The sequence below is a fragment of the Podarcis vaucheri genome, assembly GCF_965113315.1.
Source record: "Podarcis vaucheri genome assembly, chromosome: 6".
NCBI lineage: Eukaryota > Metazoa > Chordata > Lepidosauria > Squamata > Lacertidae > Podarcis > Podarcis vaucheri.
In genome coordinates this window covers 104,843,925-104,863,695 of record NC_138764.1, presented here as the reverse complement: position 1 = coordinate 104,863,695, position 19,771 = coordinate 104,843,925, and the positions used below count along the sequence as shown (strand labels likewise).

General features: G+C 50.7%; 2 protein-coding genes across 8 annotated transcripts in view; one reads left to right on the top strand and one right to left on the bottom strand.

Moving 5' to 3' along the window:
* The window catches only part of NOL4L (nucleolar protein 4 like), a gene marked incomplete at its 5' end in the record, with an annotated part of 139,408 nt that extends 132,499 nt beyond the window's left edge, over positions 1-6,909 (top strand). For all 6 annotated transcript variants that reach the window (XM_082225991.1, XM_082225990.1, XM_082225992.1 and 3 more), the window contains 3 exons: positions 506-628; positions 1,032-1,233; positions 2,621-6,909. In XM_082225991.1, coding sequence (XP_082082117.1) covers positions 506-628; positions 1,032-1,233; positions 2,621-2,829 — 534 coding nt within the window. In that variant the 3' untranslated portion in view covers positions 2,830-6,909. The remainder of the gene's footprint in view (positions 1-505; positions 629-1,031; positions 1,234-2,620) is intronic.
* Positions 6,910-8,223: 1,314 nt separating this feature from the next.
* ASXL1 (ASXL transcriptional regulator 1) overlaps positions 8,224-19,771 on the bottom strand; it is a 31,947-nt gene continuing 20,399 nt past the window's right edge. Inside the window, exons 7-12 of one of the 2 annotated variants that reach the window (XM_082225816.1) lie at positions 18,740-18,883; positions 17,658-17,821; positions 17,474-17,570; positions 14,534-14,639; positions 13,416-14,004; positions 8,224-12,625 (exon numbers count right to left, since the gene is read on the bottom strand). In XM_082225816.1, coding sequence (XP_082081942.1) covers positions 9,848-12,625; positions 13,416-14,004; positions 14,534-14,639; positions 17,474-17,570; positions 17,658-17,821; positions 18,740-18,883 — 3,878 coding nt within the window. In that variant the 3' untranslated portion in view covers positions 8,224-9,847. The remainder of the gene's footprint in view (positions 12,626-13,415; positions 14,005-14,533; positions 14,640-17,473; positions 17,571-17,657; positions 17,822-18,739; positions 18,884-19,771) is intronic. The other variant, XM_082225817.1, reaches the window with a different exon arrangement.

Below are 19,771 nucleotides of genomic sequence, written 5' to 3'. Positions count from 1 at the left end.
ACGTAAAGTGTCCTTAAAGCCGGAAAAGTTTTTGTTTTTGTTTTAAAGTGGGGGGAGCCCTAAATGGTTTGGGACCAAGCATGTCACCAGGAGTTTGGAGGGGTTCCAGTATGGGACTTTTTTTATCATGGCACCCAGATTGTGGCACTCCCTCCCTTGCAATGCCTGGTGGGCTTTTCAGCTCATTGTTAACATTCCTTTTGTTTTGTTGTGCCCTGCTTTGGAGTTGCTTCGGTTTTCCTTCCCTGTTACGTGGCTTGGCATTTTGAACGAGCACCCTTAGATTTTACCTCTTGGGTTTTAATTGGTTGCTTTATTTGGTTGTTCTTAACTGATGTGTTCTAAGCATCCTTGGAGGCCAAAAGGAGGGATATAAGCATGTTAATACAGAACCATTCATTTTTCCCTGAGCTGCTGATTCTTCTCCTTTGACTGTCTGGTCTGCCTGCCCACCCACTGACCCTCTTGTCCGACGGCTGACATTCCCGGCTCTCTGTGTCCCCAGACCAGGCCCACCCCGCCCCACCTGACCTCAGCCATGGCCGAGAACATCCTGGCAGCCGCTTGCGAGAGCGAGACGCGGAAAGCAGCCAAAAGAATGCGGCTGGAGATCTACCAAACGTCACAGGTACGGGCCCTGGAGCTGACCTCTGGTTTGGCGCTGGGCGCTGGGTTCTGTGCCCTGGGGGTGCTGCGCCTGCGCTCGCCCCATCGCCACCTGTTCACAAGCTGTGCAGACTGCATGTTCCACTTGTGGCTTCGAGAGCAGGCAGTGGGTGTGGCACTATGCACAGCAAGGGGGGGGGGAGAGGAAAGAACAGGCCTCTGGGTATTTGGCTCAAAAGGCTCCTCGTCTCCCTCAGCCCCTGCCTGGCTGGAGGGGCCTGAGGCCAGGCACGCCCCCCCCCGACTGGTGCACCCCTTGTTTAGAGACCCATGTTGGGAAAGAGCCTCCTTCATTCCAGGAGGCTGGGCTAGATGACTCTTGTGGTCCCTTCGAGTTCTGCAACTCTATGATTCCTCCCCTGTAGGATGAGCCGGTTGCCCTGGACAAGCAGCACTCCCGGGACTCAGCCGCCATCACTCATTCGTCCTACACACTGCCAGCCTCTTCTTTCTCCCAAGATCCCGTCTATATCAACGGGAGCCTGAACTACAGTTACCGGAGCTACGGAAGCCTTGGAGGGAGCCTGCAACCTGCCTCCTCGCTCCAGACAGGGAATCACAGTAATGGTAAGCAGAGGGTGGGGGGGGAGAAGCTCTGGCTCAACACCCCCCCCCCGCCAATTATGCTTTTAGAAAGCTTTCACTGGTGCCACGGGGAGCTTTTAAAAAGCCTAATTGCTGTGGGGAAACGAGGCAGTTGAGGAGGGGAGGGGTGCGAGAAGGGGAAAGAGAGAAAGGGGCCAGGAAGAGAATGAAGTCGATGAATGTGAGAAAAAGAGGAAGTGTGGGGTGACTCTGCCCCCCCCTTTTGTGTCTGCCGCACTCACTGCTGGCCTGTGGCTTGTGGAAGGTCCCCCCACAAGCGCATGCAGCCCTCAGGCTGAAGAGTGCCCTGCTGTGCCCTCAGGTGTTGCCCTCAAAGGGTGAGTCCAGGCCAGACCAGAGTCTCGTGAGCCAACACAGCAGCCCCTCGCCCTGTGCGCCTGTCATTCGTTGTGCCTTTGGCCTCAGGAACGGGAGACTCTGGGGCTCCTTTGACAAAACGTGGAAGTGTGAACCTCCCGCCATCTTGCCCGGTTGGTTTTTGGGAATGGGGGGAGGATCCGGCTGAGTGCCTGCTGTGAGGTGTGCCTCAGTGGCCTCTGGCCTCCTCTCACTCCCAGCTTGCCCTCGCTGGAAGGATGCGATTTCTGGAGCCGCAAAAGATGCCTCTCTGGGATTAACGCTTCTCATCCCTTCCTAATGCCTCTTAACTCTGAAGCAAGATCCCACCCTGGGCTCCAGCCACTGAAGCCTAATCCCCTTGAGTGAGAGGAGGAGAGGGCGATGATGCGTTTTGCTCCTTGAAGATTGTGGGTCCTCGAGTGCACCCTGCTTGGGGGGCACTGCCCTTCCTCTGCTGGAGAGCCCTGGGGCCTCAGGCCTTCTTCTGCTTGGCACTTTCCCAGCTTGCTTGCTTTCTCTCTGCTCAAGGCTCCTTGTCCCATCTCAAACCTGCTATCTCCTGCGCCCTGCTTAGGGCAAGTGGTTGGCCTGTCAAGCTTGCCCAAAGCTCCCTCCTTGGCTGTCTACATCTCCCTGGGCTGCCCTGCCTTGCTATCCTTCTGGAGGCAGCCGCAGACAGTGTTTGGGGAGCAATGTGGTCTCAGAGCCCAAACGGCCGTCGCTTTCTAACATTGATGTACTTGCGGGTACTCTGTTTCTTTAAATGTGTGCCCCGCTTTGCCCCTTGGCTCATAGTGGCTTACGACACTCCCACTAAAGCCAAAACAGCCACCCAAATTGCACGGGTTGTGTTCTTCCCGGAGGCTGATGAGAAACACGCATCCCTGTGACGGGAAATCTCTCTTCCGGGGCAGGGCTTTGGGGGCGGAGGGCAGACTCCCATGTGACCCGCCTGCTAGCAGCATCCTTTGTGCTTCCTGACCGCCCCTCTCCTGCTCTTTGCCTGCAGGCCCCACCGACCTCAGCATGAAAAGTGGGGCGCCCAGTACCCCCACCCCTGCCACCACCAACAGCACGAACAGGGGGGTGCCAGCCGCCCAGCTCAGCCCCACGGAGATCAGTGCGGTGCGGCAGCTGATCGCCGGCTACCGGGAGTCCGCAGCCTTCCTCCTCCGCTCTGCAGATGAACTGGAAAACCTCATTTTACAGCAAAACTGACTGTTGGCCTCCCTTTGGCTCCTGTGCCAGAAGACACTGTCCTTTGCTTGCAGAGGGGCTCCCTTTGATAATCTGCTCAGGACTGGCCATTGCTCTGCCTACCAACCACCTCCAAGCTGGCACAGGTTCTGACTATTTTTTTATAAGGTGGGATCCAAAAAGAACTGTTTCTTCTTGGAGCAGGAGCCCAGGGCCTGAGGACCCGCCTTTTGAACCTGCCTGCGCCAGTGCACTCCAACACCGACCCAAAGGAGCCGGCCTGCAGCCTGGAGAGACGTAGGACTATTTTGGGGGGGAGGAAGACGTTGGGGTGGGGAGAGCTGGTGGGGGGGATGGAGCTACAGGCACAGTCAGAATTTACTTTTGTAGAGCCCCCTTTCCAGCACCTGCCCCCCATCCTGCCTCTTCCATATCTTAGAAATTCCATATTTATTGAGAAACGGGCCCTCCCTCGCCAGGATTTCTCCTCCCCTTCTCCCTCTCTCCCCCCACCCCCTAATTTATTTTTCTTTCTTTTTTTGAAAACGAATTTTTGAGTTTGTACAGATTTGCCACTTTTGTGTCTGTCAGATGAGGAGGAGGTTTAATCCTGCACCGTCACACATTCCGTCCCGTGTTCCCGAGGGGCTGGAGGGTGAGGATGAGGAGACCAGCCGCCCAGGCAGCTGCAGACCCTCTGCTTCTCCTCCCACTTTTCCACCAGGCAGCCCTGTGGCAGAAGCCGCGGGGCTCAGAGGCCAGCCCCGTCCCCCAGCCACTTCCAGTTAGCAGGACTTGCTCTGGTCACTTTAAGGAAAAGCCCCTGGGGCCCAGAAGAGAAGCAGCTGCCCAGCCTTCTTCCTCCACACTCTACCTCACTCTGCGTTGTGGGTTTTTTCCAGACTCGGGGAGAGTCCAGTCGTCAACCCCTCAGGGGCGTTTGAGCCAGCAGACCAGGCCTGTTCCTCGCTGCCCTTCTTCCTAACTTTGTTTTTTGGGGAGGGGCTTGCTCAAGGCAGGGTTGCATTAGCTACATGAAGGGGAAAGGGAAGGGACAAAATGCAGCTTCCTGTTCACGTCATTCCTGGAAGGGTTTTGTTTTTTTATATAAAGGCTTTTTTGCAGCCAACTAGGCAAAGGACTCAGCTTGCAAGAAGCCCAGTTTCTGATGCGTGGGACTGGGCTTGAGCCACTACTTTCTCCCCTCCAGTTCTCCTTCCCACAGCCCCCGCCCATGCCTCTCCACCCACGAAATGCACTTGCTTTTTGCTCAGTGCAATATTTTTTCAGTGCTGCTAAAATCAGGAATGGAGGAGCTGAGGCAGCAGAGCCAGGCCGTGGGAACTGCTCAGAGGACACCAGAAAGCCCAAGGCCTCGGAAATGGGGTGAATTTGCTACACCTCCCCTCTGCTCCCAGCTGGGTAACTTTGACTGCCCCCAAGCTTCCCCGTGATGCCACAGCCTGCTAGGGAAAGGGCCACAGAGTACCAGCCCTTGCAAAGTTGAGGAGAAATTTGCAGCAGCACTCCTAAGTTCCTTATTGGAAGCTCTCCCATTTAGGGCCCATAGGCCAGGAATACTGGGCCATTTTCCTATCAGAAGTGAGCTTCTTTTGTTCAGAGTTTTTATTTGCCTTGTTTCATGAGGTGAAAGAAATACAACACTCCATTCCTACGCCCAGTTTGTACGGAAACGACTTTTGCTTGTTTGAGAGGAACTTTCTTCCCCGTATATTTGCTTGGGATCAGACTTAAGTTTTAAGCCACATTTTGTACCCAAGAAGTTCTCAGGAACAAACTACTGCAGACCTTTGGCAATTGCGGCTCTTCGTGGCTCGGTTGCATTGTTTCTCCGTGAGCGTGGCTTTGTTGCACATGAGAATTCCTGATCCTAGTTCACATCCCCAGAGTTTCTCTAATTTTAGTCCGCCGAGTGACACCCCAGGGGTTCCAGGGAAGCAGGGGACAGCCTTTTGGCGAAAGGCCCTCCTTCCAGCCCCACTTCTCTCTTGATTTCCTCTGCAGCAGAGAACACCCAGGTGCGCGTGACCTGCTGCTTCTCCCTCTCAGCTTTGATTTTCTGTAAATATTTATTATTGTGAAAGGCCCAGGAAAGAATCAGCCCTTACCACACCGCTTCTGTGCAACCCTGAGCGTTGAAAGTGTGGCAGAGACAATCGCTGTCCGTAATAAAATCCTGGTGTTCGGTTTTGTCATGTGCGGCCTTCGCATTGCTGGAGGCACCACCAGGAGCCATAGCCATGAGGCGGGGGCGGGGGGGCTGTTTACCCAAGAGAACAGGCTGCTTAGGTAAAGGTCTCCCCTACCCCACCCCACCCCGGGTGTAACTTTTTTAGAGTCCTCTTCACTAGATCACTTTGGAACTTGGCTTCGTGTGCGTATGTTGCTGCTTTCGTTTTTTAAACCACTGGTTAGAATGTTTTGAGACTGATCTGGTAAGGCTCACGGAAAGAGACCAACGGGAAAGCGAACCGGGGCTCACAACCAACATCAGGGTTGGGTGGAGTTCAGGTAAGTATAGCATCTGTGGTCACATTCGGGCCACGGAAGCCATCTTTTGTGTGTGTGTTTATAGCTCTAATTGTCTCCGGACATCTCTGTGGTCTTCAGCCGATGATCCCTATTGAGTAGGGACCCCGATTCCTGCAAAAGGCCCAGCCCACCTGTTCTTAAAAACAGGACGAGAGCCCACAGAACTGCATGGGCCGGCATGTCTTATTACAAAAACCGAGGAGAAATCTCCACCCACAAGTCCCTTCCCCATAGCAGCATTTTGGGCCAGGGAAAGGCATTCGCAGGATTCCAAGTAGAACCCCCCCCCGAACATTCTCCCAACACTGGAAGGCCCTCCCCTCTCTCATAGACGGCTGTAACGTTTAGTACCAGTTCATTTACGAGAAATGCTGCTTTGAACTCAGAGGGTTAAATAAGATTTTGATTTGTAATTTTTTGTAAAACTTTTTACAAGGTAGCCTACTGATTTCACCGGAATACCAACTACAATCTGTCCATGGTCTGATTTTTATATAATTTAGTGGTGCTTTAGAGAAAGTTCGGTTTGGTTGTTGTTTCAGAGCTGTACAGCTCAGTTCTTCGCCTGTATCTACCTAAGACCAATGTGAACCTTTGTACTTTTTGCTCCTGACTTTGGACTCAGTGAAAGTGTACTGTTTACATGTACAGAACTCCCAGCACATCCCGTGTTCTGCAAGACCTGCTCTTGGTGAGACACCCCCTCACCCTTGTTCATCTGCTTAGCAGAGCCACAGACTCTCTCATCGGCACCCTGACCATCTCTGCGCACAAGCGCACATGCCCGCCCCACTCCTGGGATGCGCTGCTGCAACCCAAAGGGTTTGTACACAAGCCATTCCGTGTTCTCCAGCGACCAGTTCAGCTATCGGGATCTTTAATGCGGTAGGCGAAAGCAAACAGCTAGAATCTCCCTCGCTAGTCAGTCCACAGGATGGCACTACTTAATTCTGTCTTCTGCTCTCTGAGCACCAAGGGACAAGAAACGGGGGCTGTGGGGCACGCGTGACCCAGGAACGAGACCTCCAGCAGCTATTGACGAAGCCCAAGAGGCACCCTAGACTTCCCTAGAGACGCTAGAGGAAGGAAATGGCACTTAAAACCAGCTTGAGGTGGTGACACTTTATGGCTTAAATCTGTTGAATTCTAAAAAAAAGACCTTCGCTGACAGGCACCTATGCAACTTCATGTGGCTTTTCTAAGCAGATGGGCACTTCCTCCTCCATGTGCTATGGAAATACTTTTTGTGTTATATACAGTGGATCTTTTTCCAGTAAATGTGGCTTAATATTTTAATTCTTAGAACGTGTGTTTGTTCTATGTAATGCAACTTAATTCTGTTCTGTTTGTGAAATGAGTAGCACAGGCCATCCTCCTTGTCCCATTCACTTAAAAAAGACCAACGAGCTGTTTAAATCGAGCGGTTCTTTCCATCCATGGTATTACTTGCTAAATGCACTGATTTCATAAGTATGTGGAATTTTTTTGAGTCTGTATATCATATTATAAGACTGAATCTACTTAATAAACACTGTATAACAAACAGAACGCATCTTCTAGTTTCCAATATGGCTCCCAAGCAGCTGTAGACTTCTCCCATCTGTAGGCCAAGCAAAGCAGTGTTCTGGTCCAATCTGTTACTATGTTAATTAAGTGTCCTCCCTTCACCCTAAGGTCCCAGGATGAGTTACATTAAAACCAGATTAAAATAATTTATGAAAAAATAAATATACGCACCTCATGCCAAAAGCCAGGGTAAACGCACCTGTCTTCAGCATTTGCTGTCAGCTTTATAATAAAGTTGCTAGGTGCACCTCTGGGTGCAGGCAGGGAGTTGCATAGCTTAAAGGCCACCACAGAGGCCATCTCTCAGTCTACCACCTTCCAGGCCTCTAAGGACAGAGGAACTACCACCACGAGGCCTCCTCTACCAATCTCAGCACCTGAGGTGGTCTTTTGGGTATTTGGGGCCGGAGTCACTGAGGGCTTTAAACACTAATGTGAGCACCTTGAATTGGGCCCAAAACTAAAGTGGCAACCAGTGCTGCCATTTTAACACACAGGTTAAAGGGAACTGTTAGGGGTCCTTTACCTTTAAGTCCAGTCACGAATGACTCTGGGGTTGCGGCGCTCATCTCGCTTTACTGGCCGAGGGAGCCGACGTTTGTCTGCAGTTTTTCCCGGGTCATGTGGCCAGCATGGCTAAGCTGCTTCTGGTGAAACCAGAGCAGCGCACGGAAACGCCGTTTACCTTCCCGCTGGAACGGTACCTATTTATCTACTTGCACTTTAATGTGCTTTCAAACTGCTAGGTTGGCAGGAGCTGAGACCGAGCAATGGGAGCTCACCCCGTTGTGGGGATTTGAACCGCTGACCTTCCGATCGGCAAGCCCTAGGCTCTGTGGTTTAGACCACAGAACCACTCGCGTCCCTTTACACACATGTTAAATAGAACCCTAGCCAGTAATGTAGCCACTGCATTTTTCGACCAACTAAAGCTTCCGAGGAGTCTTCAAGGGCAGCTCCACGTTCAGTGCACTGCAATAATCCAATATGGCAGTTATCAGAGCATGGAGTATGGTGGCCGAGTCATCTCCCTCCAGCAGCGGTTGGAGTCAGTGAACCAGCCAGAGCTGAAAAAGGCAATCCTAGCCACCAAGACCACCCAAACCTCACGACAGCATTGAATACAGGAGCACGTCTCCCATCTGCAAATCTCCTAGGGGAGTGCAGCCCCACCCAGGGCAACTTCAGTGTGGGATACTTTTCATTGCACGAGAAGCAAGTCTCAAGAACATCCCTTCTTGCTAATTTCCTTGCATGGAACTGGTGAAATATCAGAAGGAAGATTAAAACCAGAAGTTTGCTTTTTCAAAATGTTTATTTTTTTCCAATACCACAAGGGACATACAACACCAGGGGTCATCAGAGAGGACTTCCCCTTCCCACCAGACCAGCATCAGTCTGTACACTACAGTGGCCCCGAGGGGGTGCAGAGTGAGGGGCCCCAACTCTGCCCCCCCATCTTTGGTAAGCAGGTTTTAGACCATCAGCTTAGTTGCCTTTAATACCACAATTCTTTTAACCTCTCTCATCTCCATGTTTCCAACTAAAAAGCTGCTACACTGATTTAAGAGTAAACCTTTCTGGAAAACGAGGTCCAGGTTTTACACTTCTATAGCTTTTGAGCGGGGAGGGCTACAATTAATGAAAAAGAGGAGTCCGGTCAAGGAAGAGGTAGGTAGGAGCTAAAGGAGAAGAGGAAGATGACTGACCTTCGCTATCCATTTGCTCTAATGAAAATGGAGTCTTCGCTTCCTCCCTCGCCCCTCAAGAGGGAAGCCCGTTGCAGCCAAGGCGAGGTGCGCTGGCTTGCCTGCTCCCACCGGCTAAACGTGCCACCTGAGCGCTTGCCTCCAGCTCCCTCTAGAGTTGCAAGAGGGGCAGTGAGAAGCACAACTTCGGAGCCAGAGCAGCTGAGCGAGACCTGAAACAAACGCTGCACCTCTCACTCAGAGAGCAGGAGAGGCCGTTGCAGGCGTGAGGCAGGACAGAACACAGCAGCTCCAATTATGGACAGCAATTAGTAACCGACACCACTTTAATGCAATACTGCTGCAGCCTGAAAAATAAATGAATTTTAAAAAACCCTTTTATGTACATAACATCAATTTACAGAATTGCCCAGTACTGTGTACAACATATAAATACATGATCCAACAGATGCATAGAGGGTACATATAGGAGCCAAACATTTCACTTTTTACACCCAAGAACAAAAAGTTTAAAAAATTCTGCTTGGAAAATAAAAAGGTCACACCCAGCCCCACTGCCCCTTGGTGGTTACAATTCCTCTGGCGCAGAGGCTGCCTGCGACAGAAGACAATGGCAGCCGAAGCCTCTGCCCTGACACAGCTGCGCACCGCCAGGCCCCTCCAATACGGAAGATGACGCCACACTCACCATCTCGGTGGTGACCCTCGTCCTGCAGTCCAGCCCTGAAGCCCACAACCATTTATTTCCTGCTCTCTAAGTGGAAGGGTCTAGAAAAACAACCACCTCTCTCCCCCAACCCAAGCCAGGGAGATTGCAGGAAGGGAGAATGGAAGACTGAATTCTGCTCCCCCTGCCAAGCGGGGTCTACTTAACCCAGCCGCTAAAAAAGAAAGAAAAAAGGATGGTGCTGGCTCCAGTTCCCATGGAGCAAACCCTCCCTCCTCAAAGGGCTCAAGGAACACAAATCACTAGTGCCAAGAAAGGCATTAAGCAAGCAGAATGTTCAGCAATTCTTGTGGGTGGGGGCAGGGAACCCCTCAGAAATGGGATGGTCCAATCCTAGCAGGAAAATCAAATATACAGTGCTAACATTGCCTCTATTATGACCAGAGTATCTTGTGTACAGATTCCAGAATCCTCGTTATCAAAACAGACACACGAAATATACAGCTCCCCCCCCCCCCAATTCCTTTTCCAGGGCCGTAATTCATCATCTTACCACAAGGCACAACACACAAAGCTTGGAGGGGCCAATGCAGTCGTCATGACAAAACGCCCCACAGCCTTTGCACATGATCATGGCTTTAAGGCTGCATGAACACTTGAGTGAAATCTCTTCCATGCTGCCGCTATCGGCAAACATCTGTGCGGAGAGGGACATGCCACGGGACGCGGAAAAGTTCGCTTTGTGGCTTAGCTGCATCATGCTTCCTGCAAGGCTCCTGGGGAAGCCTGGCACGCTGGAGGCGTAATTGAAGCCGGCAGAATTCAGCTGCAGCTTTGAAAGCTTCCCGTAAAACGCCTGCTTGATGTTGAGCTGGGAAGGGATGGAGGAAGGCTCCAGGGGTTGGGCAAGTCCCTTCCCCAGTTCCCTTGGCCACTTGAAAAAGGGCAAGTTCCCCACAAGAGGGCTGCTTTGCAGGTGCTCCATCAGCTCCACAGGGCTTGGAGGGGCCTCCTTCCTCTTCTCCACGTTCCTCTTGGCTGGGCCAGAGCAGGGCAGGACCTTCTTGTTCTCCACTCCTCTGCCGCCACCGCCTCCTCCAACGTGCGCACGCTGCTTCGGAGGCCAGTCTTCCCTTGTGACTTGCACGCCATGTCCAGGCGCGGCACTCTTGGGGGGCGGCAGCAGCTTACTGTGTGAAAGCATGCCCAGGATGGGGGAGGGTTCCAGGACTCTGGGGTGCTGGGCTCTGGCAGCCGCACTGCAGGGGAAGCCAGAGCCAAAGACCTTCTTCCCAAGAGCTCCTCCTCTCGGTTGATCTGGACCCAGAGAGGTTGTGCCGGTTGCTTTCAGCTTCTCTTCTGGGCTCCCAGCGGCAAGAGATTCTGCAGGGAGAGCGGCAGAGGGATCTTTTCGATTGTTGTAAGTGCAGGAGGAGAACGTTGCTCCTCCCAAGCCCAGCTTATCAGGTTTCTGGGAAGTAGCCACTGCTCGATCTGGAGAGTCTGAGCTTTTCTCTGGTTCCTTCTCTACCCTCTCCACAGGCAAAGCTGTTGGGCCAGAAGTGCACTGCCTCTTGGGGAAGTCCCTCAGAAACCTTGGTGCACAGTATCCATTGCCGACTTCGCCACTTGTGTCCAGCCCCTCATTCCTAGAGGGCTTTTGGGAAAGGGAACTCTTGCACTTGCTCTCTACTGGGAAAGAACAAACTTTGTTCAGAGGGGAGGCTGCAGCTACTATGTTAGGGCTGCTATGGGCCCCTGGAAGAACTGCTTTGAGAGGCAGTCTTCCCTTGAGCAACTGAACCACCAGAGGGTTGCTTGCTTCTATAGACAGAGGCTTGGGGTTCTCCACCACCAGAGGTCTTTCCTGGCCTTCTGCATCAACACGGAGGGAAGATTCACAAGTTTCCTGCAGACAGGTGTTGGTGGCCCCTGCTTCTAACAGCAAGCCCTCCCTGCACAAGGAAGTGTCAGTTCTAACCAAACTTTCTAATTTGATCCTGTTATATTCCTCCTGGTGGCCCCTGTCAGGATCAGCTCCTTTCTCGGTAGCTTTGCTGTAGTCCTGCCCCAACTCTGCACTCTCATCCGTCAGCTCAGCTTCCAAGTCGGATGCAGTCTCCGTTGTCTCGCTCAGAATGCTCCTGGTTTCCTCGTCACTGGAGGGGCTGGTGCTTGGTTTGGCCTTCGCCTGCTGTCCGTCTGTCTCCACTCCTGTCCTCAGCAACACCTCCCACGGGGGAAGGCCTTCAGACAGCAGCAATGGCTTCGACAGAGAAACCTCATCCTTGCTGGTGTTGTGTAGCCCGCCTGGCGTTTCTCTTTCGTGCCGCTGTGGGGCCAGCTGGCTTGGGGACATGTGGAACTGTGAGGAGAGTTCCTCTGTCCCGACAGTGCTGAAGTTCTCTGGATTGGGGATATGCTCCTCTATGTTTGGGCCAGATGTCATTTCTGGCCCCTTTTCTAGTTTGCTCTCCAGACCAACGGTACGGCTAGAAGTACCAGAGGTGGTTTCTTTCAGAATAGAGGCACAATTCGGAGGGGAACAGTGGCCATGCTCATGCCTTTCCGTTCTACTTGCACCTTTGAAGAGAGCCACTGGAGAACGGCTTTGTTTGCTGCTTGGAGAAAATTCACTACCCTCTTTCCTACCACGTCCCTCTTGGGAAGCAGCGCCTGCAGACGGTTCACTACTTATATCACTTGGGAGCTGCCCAGAGCTGCCCACTGGGGTCTCCGTGGCTAGGTGACCAAGGGACGGCTCGGCCACAGCACCTCCCAAGCAGCTGCCCCCGGAAGCTTCTGCAAGCTGGGTAGCACCTTCAGACCAAAGGGAAGTCAGGCTGGAGGCCTGCCCAAACGCAAAATCTCCCTCAGCCTGCGGGGAAGAGGCCTTTTGCACGCAAGAGTTCGCTTTGGCCAGCTCAAAGCCGGTCTCCTCTTCTAGGTGTGAAAACGACAGTAGCTGTGCTCGCTGTAAATCTGACCTGCACTTCCCACGAGTTCTCTTCGATCGCCAGTATTTGGGGCGGTGACCGGGCTGCCGGATCCTGCAGCCGCTGCCGCTGCCACCACCACCACCGCCTTCATCCGTGTTCCTTCCACCTCCTCCCGGCCCACCCCCACCTCCAATGGCGGTGGCAGGAGAAGCAGCCTCTCGCTGGATCCTGCCTTGCACAGCACAGGCCTTAAAGTCAGCAGAGGCTGAGTCCCCGTTTCTGTCCTGGCCGGAGGGTTCTGTATTGGGGATAATCCTAGGACATATCTGGTAGGCTGGCTGACCTTTAACCACCCAGGGGGGTTTGATGCGGGAAAGTTGAATCTGTAAAACAAGCAGACAAGAACAACAACAGTTTTACACAGTGCACTGGTGCTTGGGTATGTGTGCTTTAGAATTACTGAACAGTAACCCTCAATGGGGCTCCAGAAAACTTGCAAGCACGTCATTTCAACTGTTATTCTCAAAAGATTTCTGGGAATGCAGTCAGGTAAAGGCATTCATTACCAGAGTCCTAGGAAGGAGGAGTATCTGATAAGCTAGTTGGGTTTTTGCTGTACTGTCTTTTAATGCTTTTCAATGTTTTTGCTAGAACCTTGGGCTCTGGGCAGGCAGAAAATAAAACACTTCTATAAAAAATCTGTATGCCCAGGAAAAACCTTCCAACTCAGGACTTTTCTCACTCAGAAGGTGCAAGCTGAAGCTCTGCTAAGAGTGAAGCTCTAGGAACTGACCCAAATGGGACTGGGGTGGAGGGAATGGGAGAGGCTCTCCAAAGTTGTCCAAGTGGGACCAAGTTAAGAGGGGGGGCGGTGCCCAAATCTGTTAACGGCGTGGGTGGATTTAAGCTATACTGAACCAAGCAAAAGGCTTTGTTGGAAGTAACTGCAAGAGGAACCCCTCCATTTACAGACGAGCAAACAGAAGAGAGAATAAGCTTTCTTTCTGAGGGAGGGAAGGCATTTCCAAGCTCATCCACCTCCTTGCTTGCCTTCCTTCCCCACCCATGCCTAGAGGGAGAGAGAGAGGGAGACTATTGAACACAGACTGCTTCAGGCCGCTCTAGCCCTGGTCCCCAAAGGCCTGTATGACCTGGTATGAGGCTGTTACCTACCCGGATGGGTGGGACTTTGGGTTCCTCTTTGGTGGGCTGTGGCTTTTCTGGGTGAACACTTTCAATTGTGTTACGAAAGGACTGACGATCTTCAAGCCGGGGCTTCTTCTCGGGGAAGGAGGCGGAGGCAGCCTGCTCAAAGCACTTCCTCTTCTGCTCCTTGGACTCCTGGTCTTGGGGCTCCTGGGGCAGGCTGGGGATTCTGCCCAACGCCGCGGCCGCTGGCAAGGCATCTTCTACCTTGCTCTGGATCTTGGTTGCCTCAGGTGAAATCTCCAATTTCGGAGACACCCGGCTCCTTTCACACAAGTCCACTTCCGGCTTCGCGTCCCTCTGACTGGGGGACTTCGGCTCTGGGGACGGTGCCTCTTTGGCCGCCGCCTCCACGTGCTCTGCCTCGCAGAGTTTGCTCAGGCTCTCCCGGGTTCTGCACCGGAGGGCGCGCTTCTTCAAGTGTGCGTCTCGCTGCCGGGTGACAGGGCCACGGTGCCCCCTTGGAGGTTCCTCTTGGGCGGCTGAGGCAGCCCTGGTCTCTCTGTTGACTGGCGCTGCTTTTTCTTGCTGAGGCACCTCAATAGTCAAGCCCAGCCTGTAGGTCAGGGACACAAGGCAGGAAGTGAAAGGAACCCCAAATTAGTTAATGGTATTATGGCTGATTCTACTGGAACTTGCCTGAGCCAGTAGCCAAGATCAACTGGGGCACCTCAGGATAAACTTAGGTTGTTGTACATTATAAAGCAATTCTGCCTTGAATTTCTACAGCATTTTTAAAAACGGCAAATTCTTGCTAGGTCAACCCATTGCCTTCATACTCATTTGCCAGAACTTTAATTGCCCTTGCAAATTAAAAGACCTAGGGTGATAGCCAACATTAGGAACTTCGGTCAATTAAATTAGATTATTCTATTCCATGTATGACTTGGCTGGATATCACCTGTAAAAATTCATTTTAAAAATCAAAGGTTGGAGGTAGAGATGGTGAATTGTGGCCTCCCTGAAACCTCTGCAGGCCCCTTTGCAACACTACACTCCCCCCCCCCCAAGTGATGGAACAGAAACAGGTGAAGTTAGCTTGTGGTTTTGTTTTTTAAAGATATTCAATAAAAACACCCACTTACTTTTGCCCATAGTAGTCCTCAAAAAACCTCTCCTTCCACTGCTCTGTTTTCTTTTCCTTCTCCATTTCTTGTCTTATGCGAACCTGCATTTCATGAGTGAACTCCCCTGCAAAAAAGCCAACAATGAGAAGCTGGAAGGAGCAGGTGCTGGTATCCCAACTCAACAAATGTCGCATCCGGAAAGTGCATGGCAGGGTTAAGTCCAGGGCAGAAGAGACTATACTTTTGTGCTCTTGTCAGGTGAGCTGTAATGATCTCAGGGGGACTCTGCCTTGGTGCCAAAGGGACAGCATTAACTGGGGCAAAATCATTTTAAAAAACCGATCAGTGTGGGGAAACTTTGCTGAATGCTTTACATGTTCTTTGAAATCTTACGTTAATTACATATGAACAACTTTTTCTTTAACTGACAGAGTTCTACTGTCTTAAAGGTGGAAACACAATGCTGCCATTCTGCTTTCGCAACAGATCTCCCCTTTTCCTCTCCCCTGCAGTCCCTCATGCATCTTCAAGATCTGCTCCAGAGGGTGCATGAGAAAAGGAGAGCAAGGGGAATAAGCCCCGTTGGATGCAGCTGAATGCTTCACAGCAATAGGGGAGCCATGATCCGGGGAACCTTGGAGTTTCCCCCAGCATTTCAGGGGTTCCTCAATGAGGAAACAAGTATGGTGAACAAGGTTCCCCTCAAACGCAGCTTGCTCACCACACAACTAATTGTCCCCTGCAATGTATAGCTACAGGACAGCCTGGGCAAGATCCGAAGCACCTGCTTAGTTTGCATGAGGACAATGTCCATGCCAAAGAGGGTGCCCTAGGTTAGAACAAAGCCTAGATTCATTTGCAGCAAAGTGGCTCCATGGCAGACGCTCACAGGTTTCTTAGAATCCAAGTTGGTGCCAAAAGCTGTTATCTTTGAAAGGGAGATAAAAGGAAACCTAAAAGTATTTTGGCTGCCTTCCTCTTTAGAGATTTCTCCCTCCAGGGGTTCAGCAAGATGAGGATCTTTAATCTTTTAATACAGACTCACAGCTGAAACTATGCAAAAGCCTTTGACTGTGTTGACCACAGCAAACTATGGCAAGTTCTTAAAGAAATGGGAGTGCCTGATCACCTCATCTGTCTCCTGCGAAATCTCTATGTGGGACAAGAAGCTACAGTTAGAACTGGATATGGAACAACTGATTGGTTCCAAATTGGGAAAGGAGTACGGCAAGGCTGTATATTGTCTCCCTGCTTATTTAACTTATATGCAGAATTCATCATGCGAAAGGCTGGGCTGGATGAATCCCAAGCCGGAATTAAGATTGCCGGAAGAAATATCAACAACCTCAGATATGCAGATGACACAACCTTGATGGCAGAAAGTGAAGAGGAATTAAAGAACCTTTTAATGAGGGTGAAAGAGGAGAGCGCAAAATATGGTCTGAAGCTCAACATCAAAAAAACGAAGATCATGGCCACTGGGCCCATCACCTCCTGGCAAATAGATGGGGAAGAAATGGAGGCAGTGAGAGATTTTACTTTCTTGGGCTCCATGATCACTGCAGATGGTGACAGCAGTTACGAAATTAAAAGACGCCTGCTCCTTGGGAGAAAGGCGATGGCAAACCTAGACAACATCCTAAAAAGCAGAGACATCACCTTGCCAACAAAGGTCCGTATAGTAAAAGCCATGGTTTTCCCAGTAGTGATGTATGGAAGTGAGAGCTGGACCATAAAGAAGGCTGATCGCCGAAGAATTGATGCTTTTGAATTATGGTGCTGGAGGAGACTCTTGAGAGTCCCATGGACTGCAAGAAGATCAAACCTCTCCATTCTAAAGGAAATCAGCCCTGAGTGCTCACTGGAAGGACAGATCGTGAAGCTGAGGCTCCAATACTTTGGCCACCTCATGAGAAGAGAGGACTCCCTGGAAAAGACCCTGATGTTGGGAAAGATGGAGGGCACAAGGAGAAGGGGACGACAGAGAATGAGATGGTTGGATGGTGTTCTTGAAGCTACTAGCATGAGTTTGATCAAACTGCGGGAGGCAGTGGAGGACAGAAGTGCCTGGCGTGCTCTGGTCCATGGGGTCACGAAGAGTCGGACACGACTAAACGACTAAACAACAACAACACAGCTGAAAGGATCGTATATACCCTGCCTTTTCACTAAAGGTATACAGTGACCAAGTCGGCTAAAAATAAATTCATAAAAACAATTGCACGAGTCTCTGATTTTAGACTGGCTTTCTGGCCTAGGAGGTGGAAGTACAGTGGTACCCCGGTTTTCGAACGTAATCCATTCCAGAAGACAGTTTGACTTCCGAAACATTCGAAAACCGAGGCGCAAAGGGCGGTTGGCAAACTCAGTAGAGAAAAATGGGGGGGGGGGCTCAGTGGAAGCCGTTTGACTTCCAAGGCGTGTTCGAAAATGGATACCTCCGGGTTTTCAGCGTTCGAAAACCGAAACGTTCGACTTCCGAGACATTCAAAAACTGAGGTACCACTGTACTTCTGAGCCATGCACGTCATTCAAAATACTTAAGAGCCAGATGGATGATCTGCCCTGAAAATACAGAGGTATCACCACCGATGCCTCATAATCCACCAGAAGCTTCCTACAGATTTTTTTTCAAGTCACCTTACACAACTGAGCAGAGCAGGAGGCACCCAAGGCCTTGCACTCCAACAGGCTTTGTTGCTAAAGCAGACAGAATTAGATTTTACTGAATCTGTCTGCAAGGTGGAAGGTCAGCAAAGAAGATGGATGCTGACACTGGGAAAAAGTCGCCAATGTTTCTGTTAAGGTTGTTTGGAGCCTGTGCTCCTGCCACCTCATAAATCAAGAGGGGCAGAGTGACTTGCACCACCACAACGCAGGATCCGGCGAGTTCAACTTTAAGTGTATTCTGTACTGCCTGGCCTCTACCGAAGCAGCTGCTCCACCCCAGGCACTTACCATCAGCCAGTCTCTCTCTCCAGCTCTGGGCTGCGTGGGTGAAGAACTCGTTATTCAGAGCGCTCCCACTAAGCCGCATCAGCCCATCCGTCCCGGCCTAAAAGGAAACAAGCCACAGCAGATGAGAAGCTTGCACAAGTGTTGGAGAACAGAGGGGCAAGACGTGGCTGGTGGGGATCCGTACCTGCCTGTCCACTTCAGGGAGAAGGAGAAGGAGCTGCTGCTGGAAGTGCAGGGGCAAAACATTGAAGGTCCTGGAATTTATCAGCGCTCGCAGGTTTGTGTTGACGAGAATGGAGCCAGGCGTCTCAAAGTCTATATCATCGCCTCGGTTCCTCTTCATTTGTCCTGCAGTTTTCGAAGAGTCTCATAAAACCAGGAATATTTACACAGTCTACACGCAAGAGGCCCTGCCTGCAACCCGGTAGCTGTAGCCCTCCAAAACACAGAAGGCGCTTCCAAGCAGGTTTCCACAAATCAACACAGACAGCAGCAGAGGCCGATACAGGCAGCTTCAACAATTAGGTCTTTCAAAAGACCTTGGCATCACCTGAATGCCAAGCACAATGGAGCCACTTCGAAACCACTGAGGCTTTCTGCTTCAGGAGGAAAACAGCTGGAGCATGTCTGGACAGATGTGTGGGTGTAGCAACTACCCCCAAGCAAAATGGCAGGCCCCCAAAGGAGAGAGAATTGGCCTGGGGCTGCTTGCTTTAGCCAGCGAACACCTCCCCAGCCCTATACTTCAGGGGCCAACAGGAGCATCCACCCCCAGCCATTTAAAAAAACCACCACAGGAAAACACCATCAGCTCATGCGGTGGTGGTAGAAGAGACACAAACCAAGCATGCTTTACGAATGATCTTAATTGTCTGGACAGAGAAAAGTGAATAGCCTATCGCTTTATCCCCAGTCAGAACATTTAAGATTCTATCAGAAACTTTAAATATAGTCCTGCACAAGTACAGTAACTGATTCTGTTCGTTCCTGCTCCTTGAGGATTTGTATGGAGTTTGTTTACTCACAGGAGTATTGAGGGAGGTTAAAATTATGCAATGCTCTATATTGTTAATTCCAAAAATCAGTTTAATGTACCAGCAAAACTACACATTAAAAGCCTGTGGAAATAAATGTGCTGGTCTAAGGTGATGGTACAAAAAGCAGGACTTCCAATGCAGACCCGAATGCCTGGACTTGCCTATAAAAGCCCAGGGATCCTACTGTTTGAAACAAGAAATCTAGATAGAGACAACAGACTGCACCTACCACTTGTGGGTTTCCGGAATCCTCGGATCAGCTGTGGAGGGTCCCTGCTGATTTCTGTCCTGCTGCGTATAGCAGTGTTGCCGCTCAGGGCAGAGGAACTGCTGCTGCTGCTGCTCTCGCCACCAACTTGTCTCCCTGTGAACCCTGAAACCAGTGAGCAAGGAGTACCCCACGAGAAAACGTTAAACACTCCCCACATTCCTCACTGGACCTTATTATTATTAAACACAACGTCCACCAAGGTAAGCAGCTATGGCTCGGATAGGTAAGGGTATGGTCAGGTGGGCAAATGCCACGCTACAGAAATCCAAATCTTGACATTATAGTACTCAGTTTGAACAATTTATTCCAGCTCCCATTATCTTGGTTTTTTGGGGACGGTGGAGGCAGGAAGTGAGAATAAGCGCAGAAAGGGATAGGCAGCTGAACAGGAAAGGAACAGCCCCACCCAGTCCCCTCTGGTTTCAAAGCCCCCTTTGCTCCTGTCATTATGCTTGGCAACAATTACTTCCCTTCCTGTCTGTCTTCAGCCTCTAAGCCTGCTGAGAGAGCTTCTCATTCTTTTCTTTTTATATAGTGTCTAGATATAAGCACCACGTAAATGATTAGGATGGTTTGATGATGGTGATATTGATGGTTTTTACACTGCAAATCACTCCAGTGAGCCTTGGATGAAGGGTAGTATATAAATTTAATAAATAAAAAATATAATTATTTTAGAGTAGAAATGTCTCTACTTTATCCTTGCAACAATGCTATGAGGCGGATGAAGGTACAAGATTTTAATCTACTAACAACTTTTTTGCCATCTCATTTTTGTGGATTTTTTGTATTTCGATATTCTTGCAAATTTAATAAAAATGATCTACTAAAAAACAACAACCCAAGAATGTTCCATGAATAAGGATCTGAACAAAGGCCACCCATGCTGAGGCCCTACAAGTATCTACAACTGCAGAGGCCGTGTGGTGGCTGCTGCAGCTATTGCTTTCTTCTCTTCTGTTAAAAGAAATGGATGGAACTCAAAGCCTA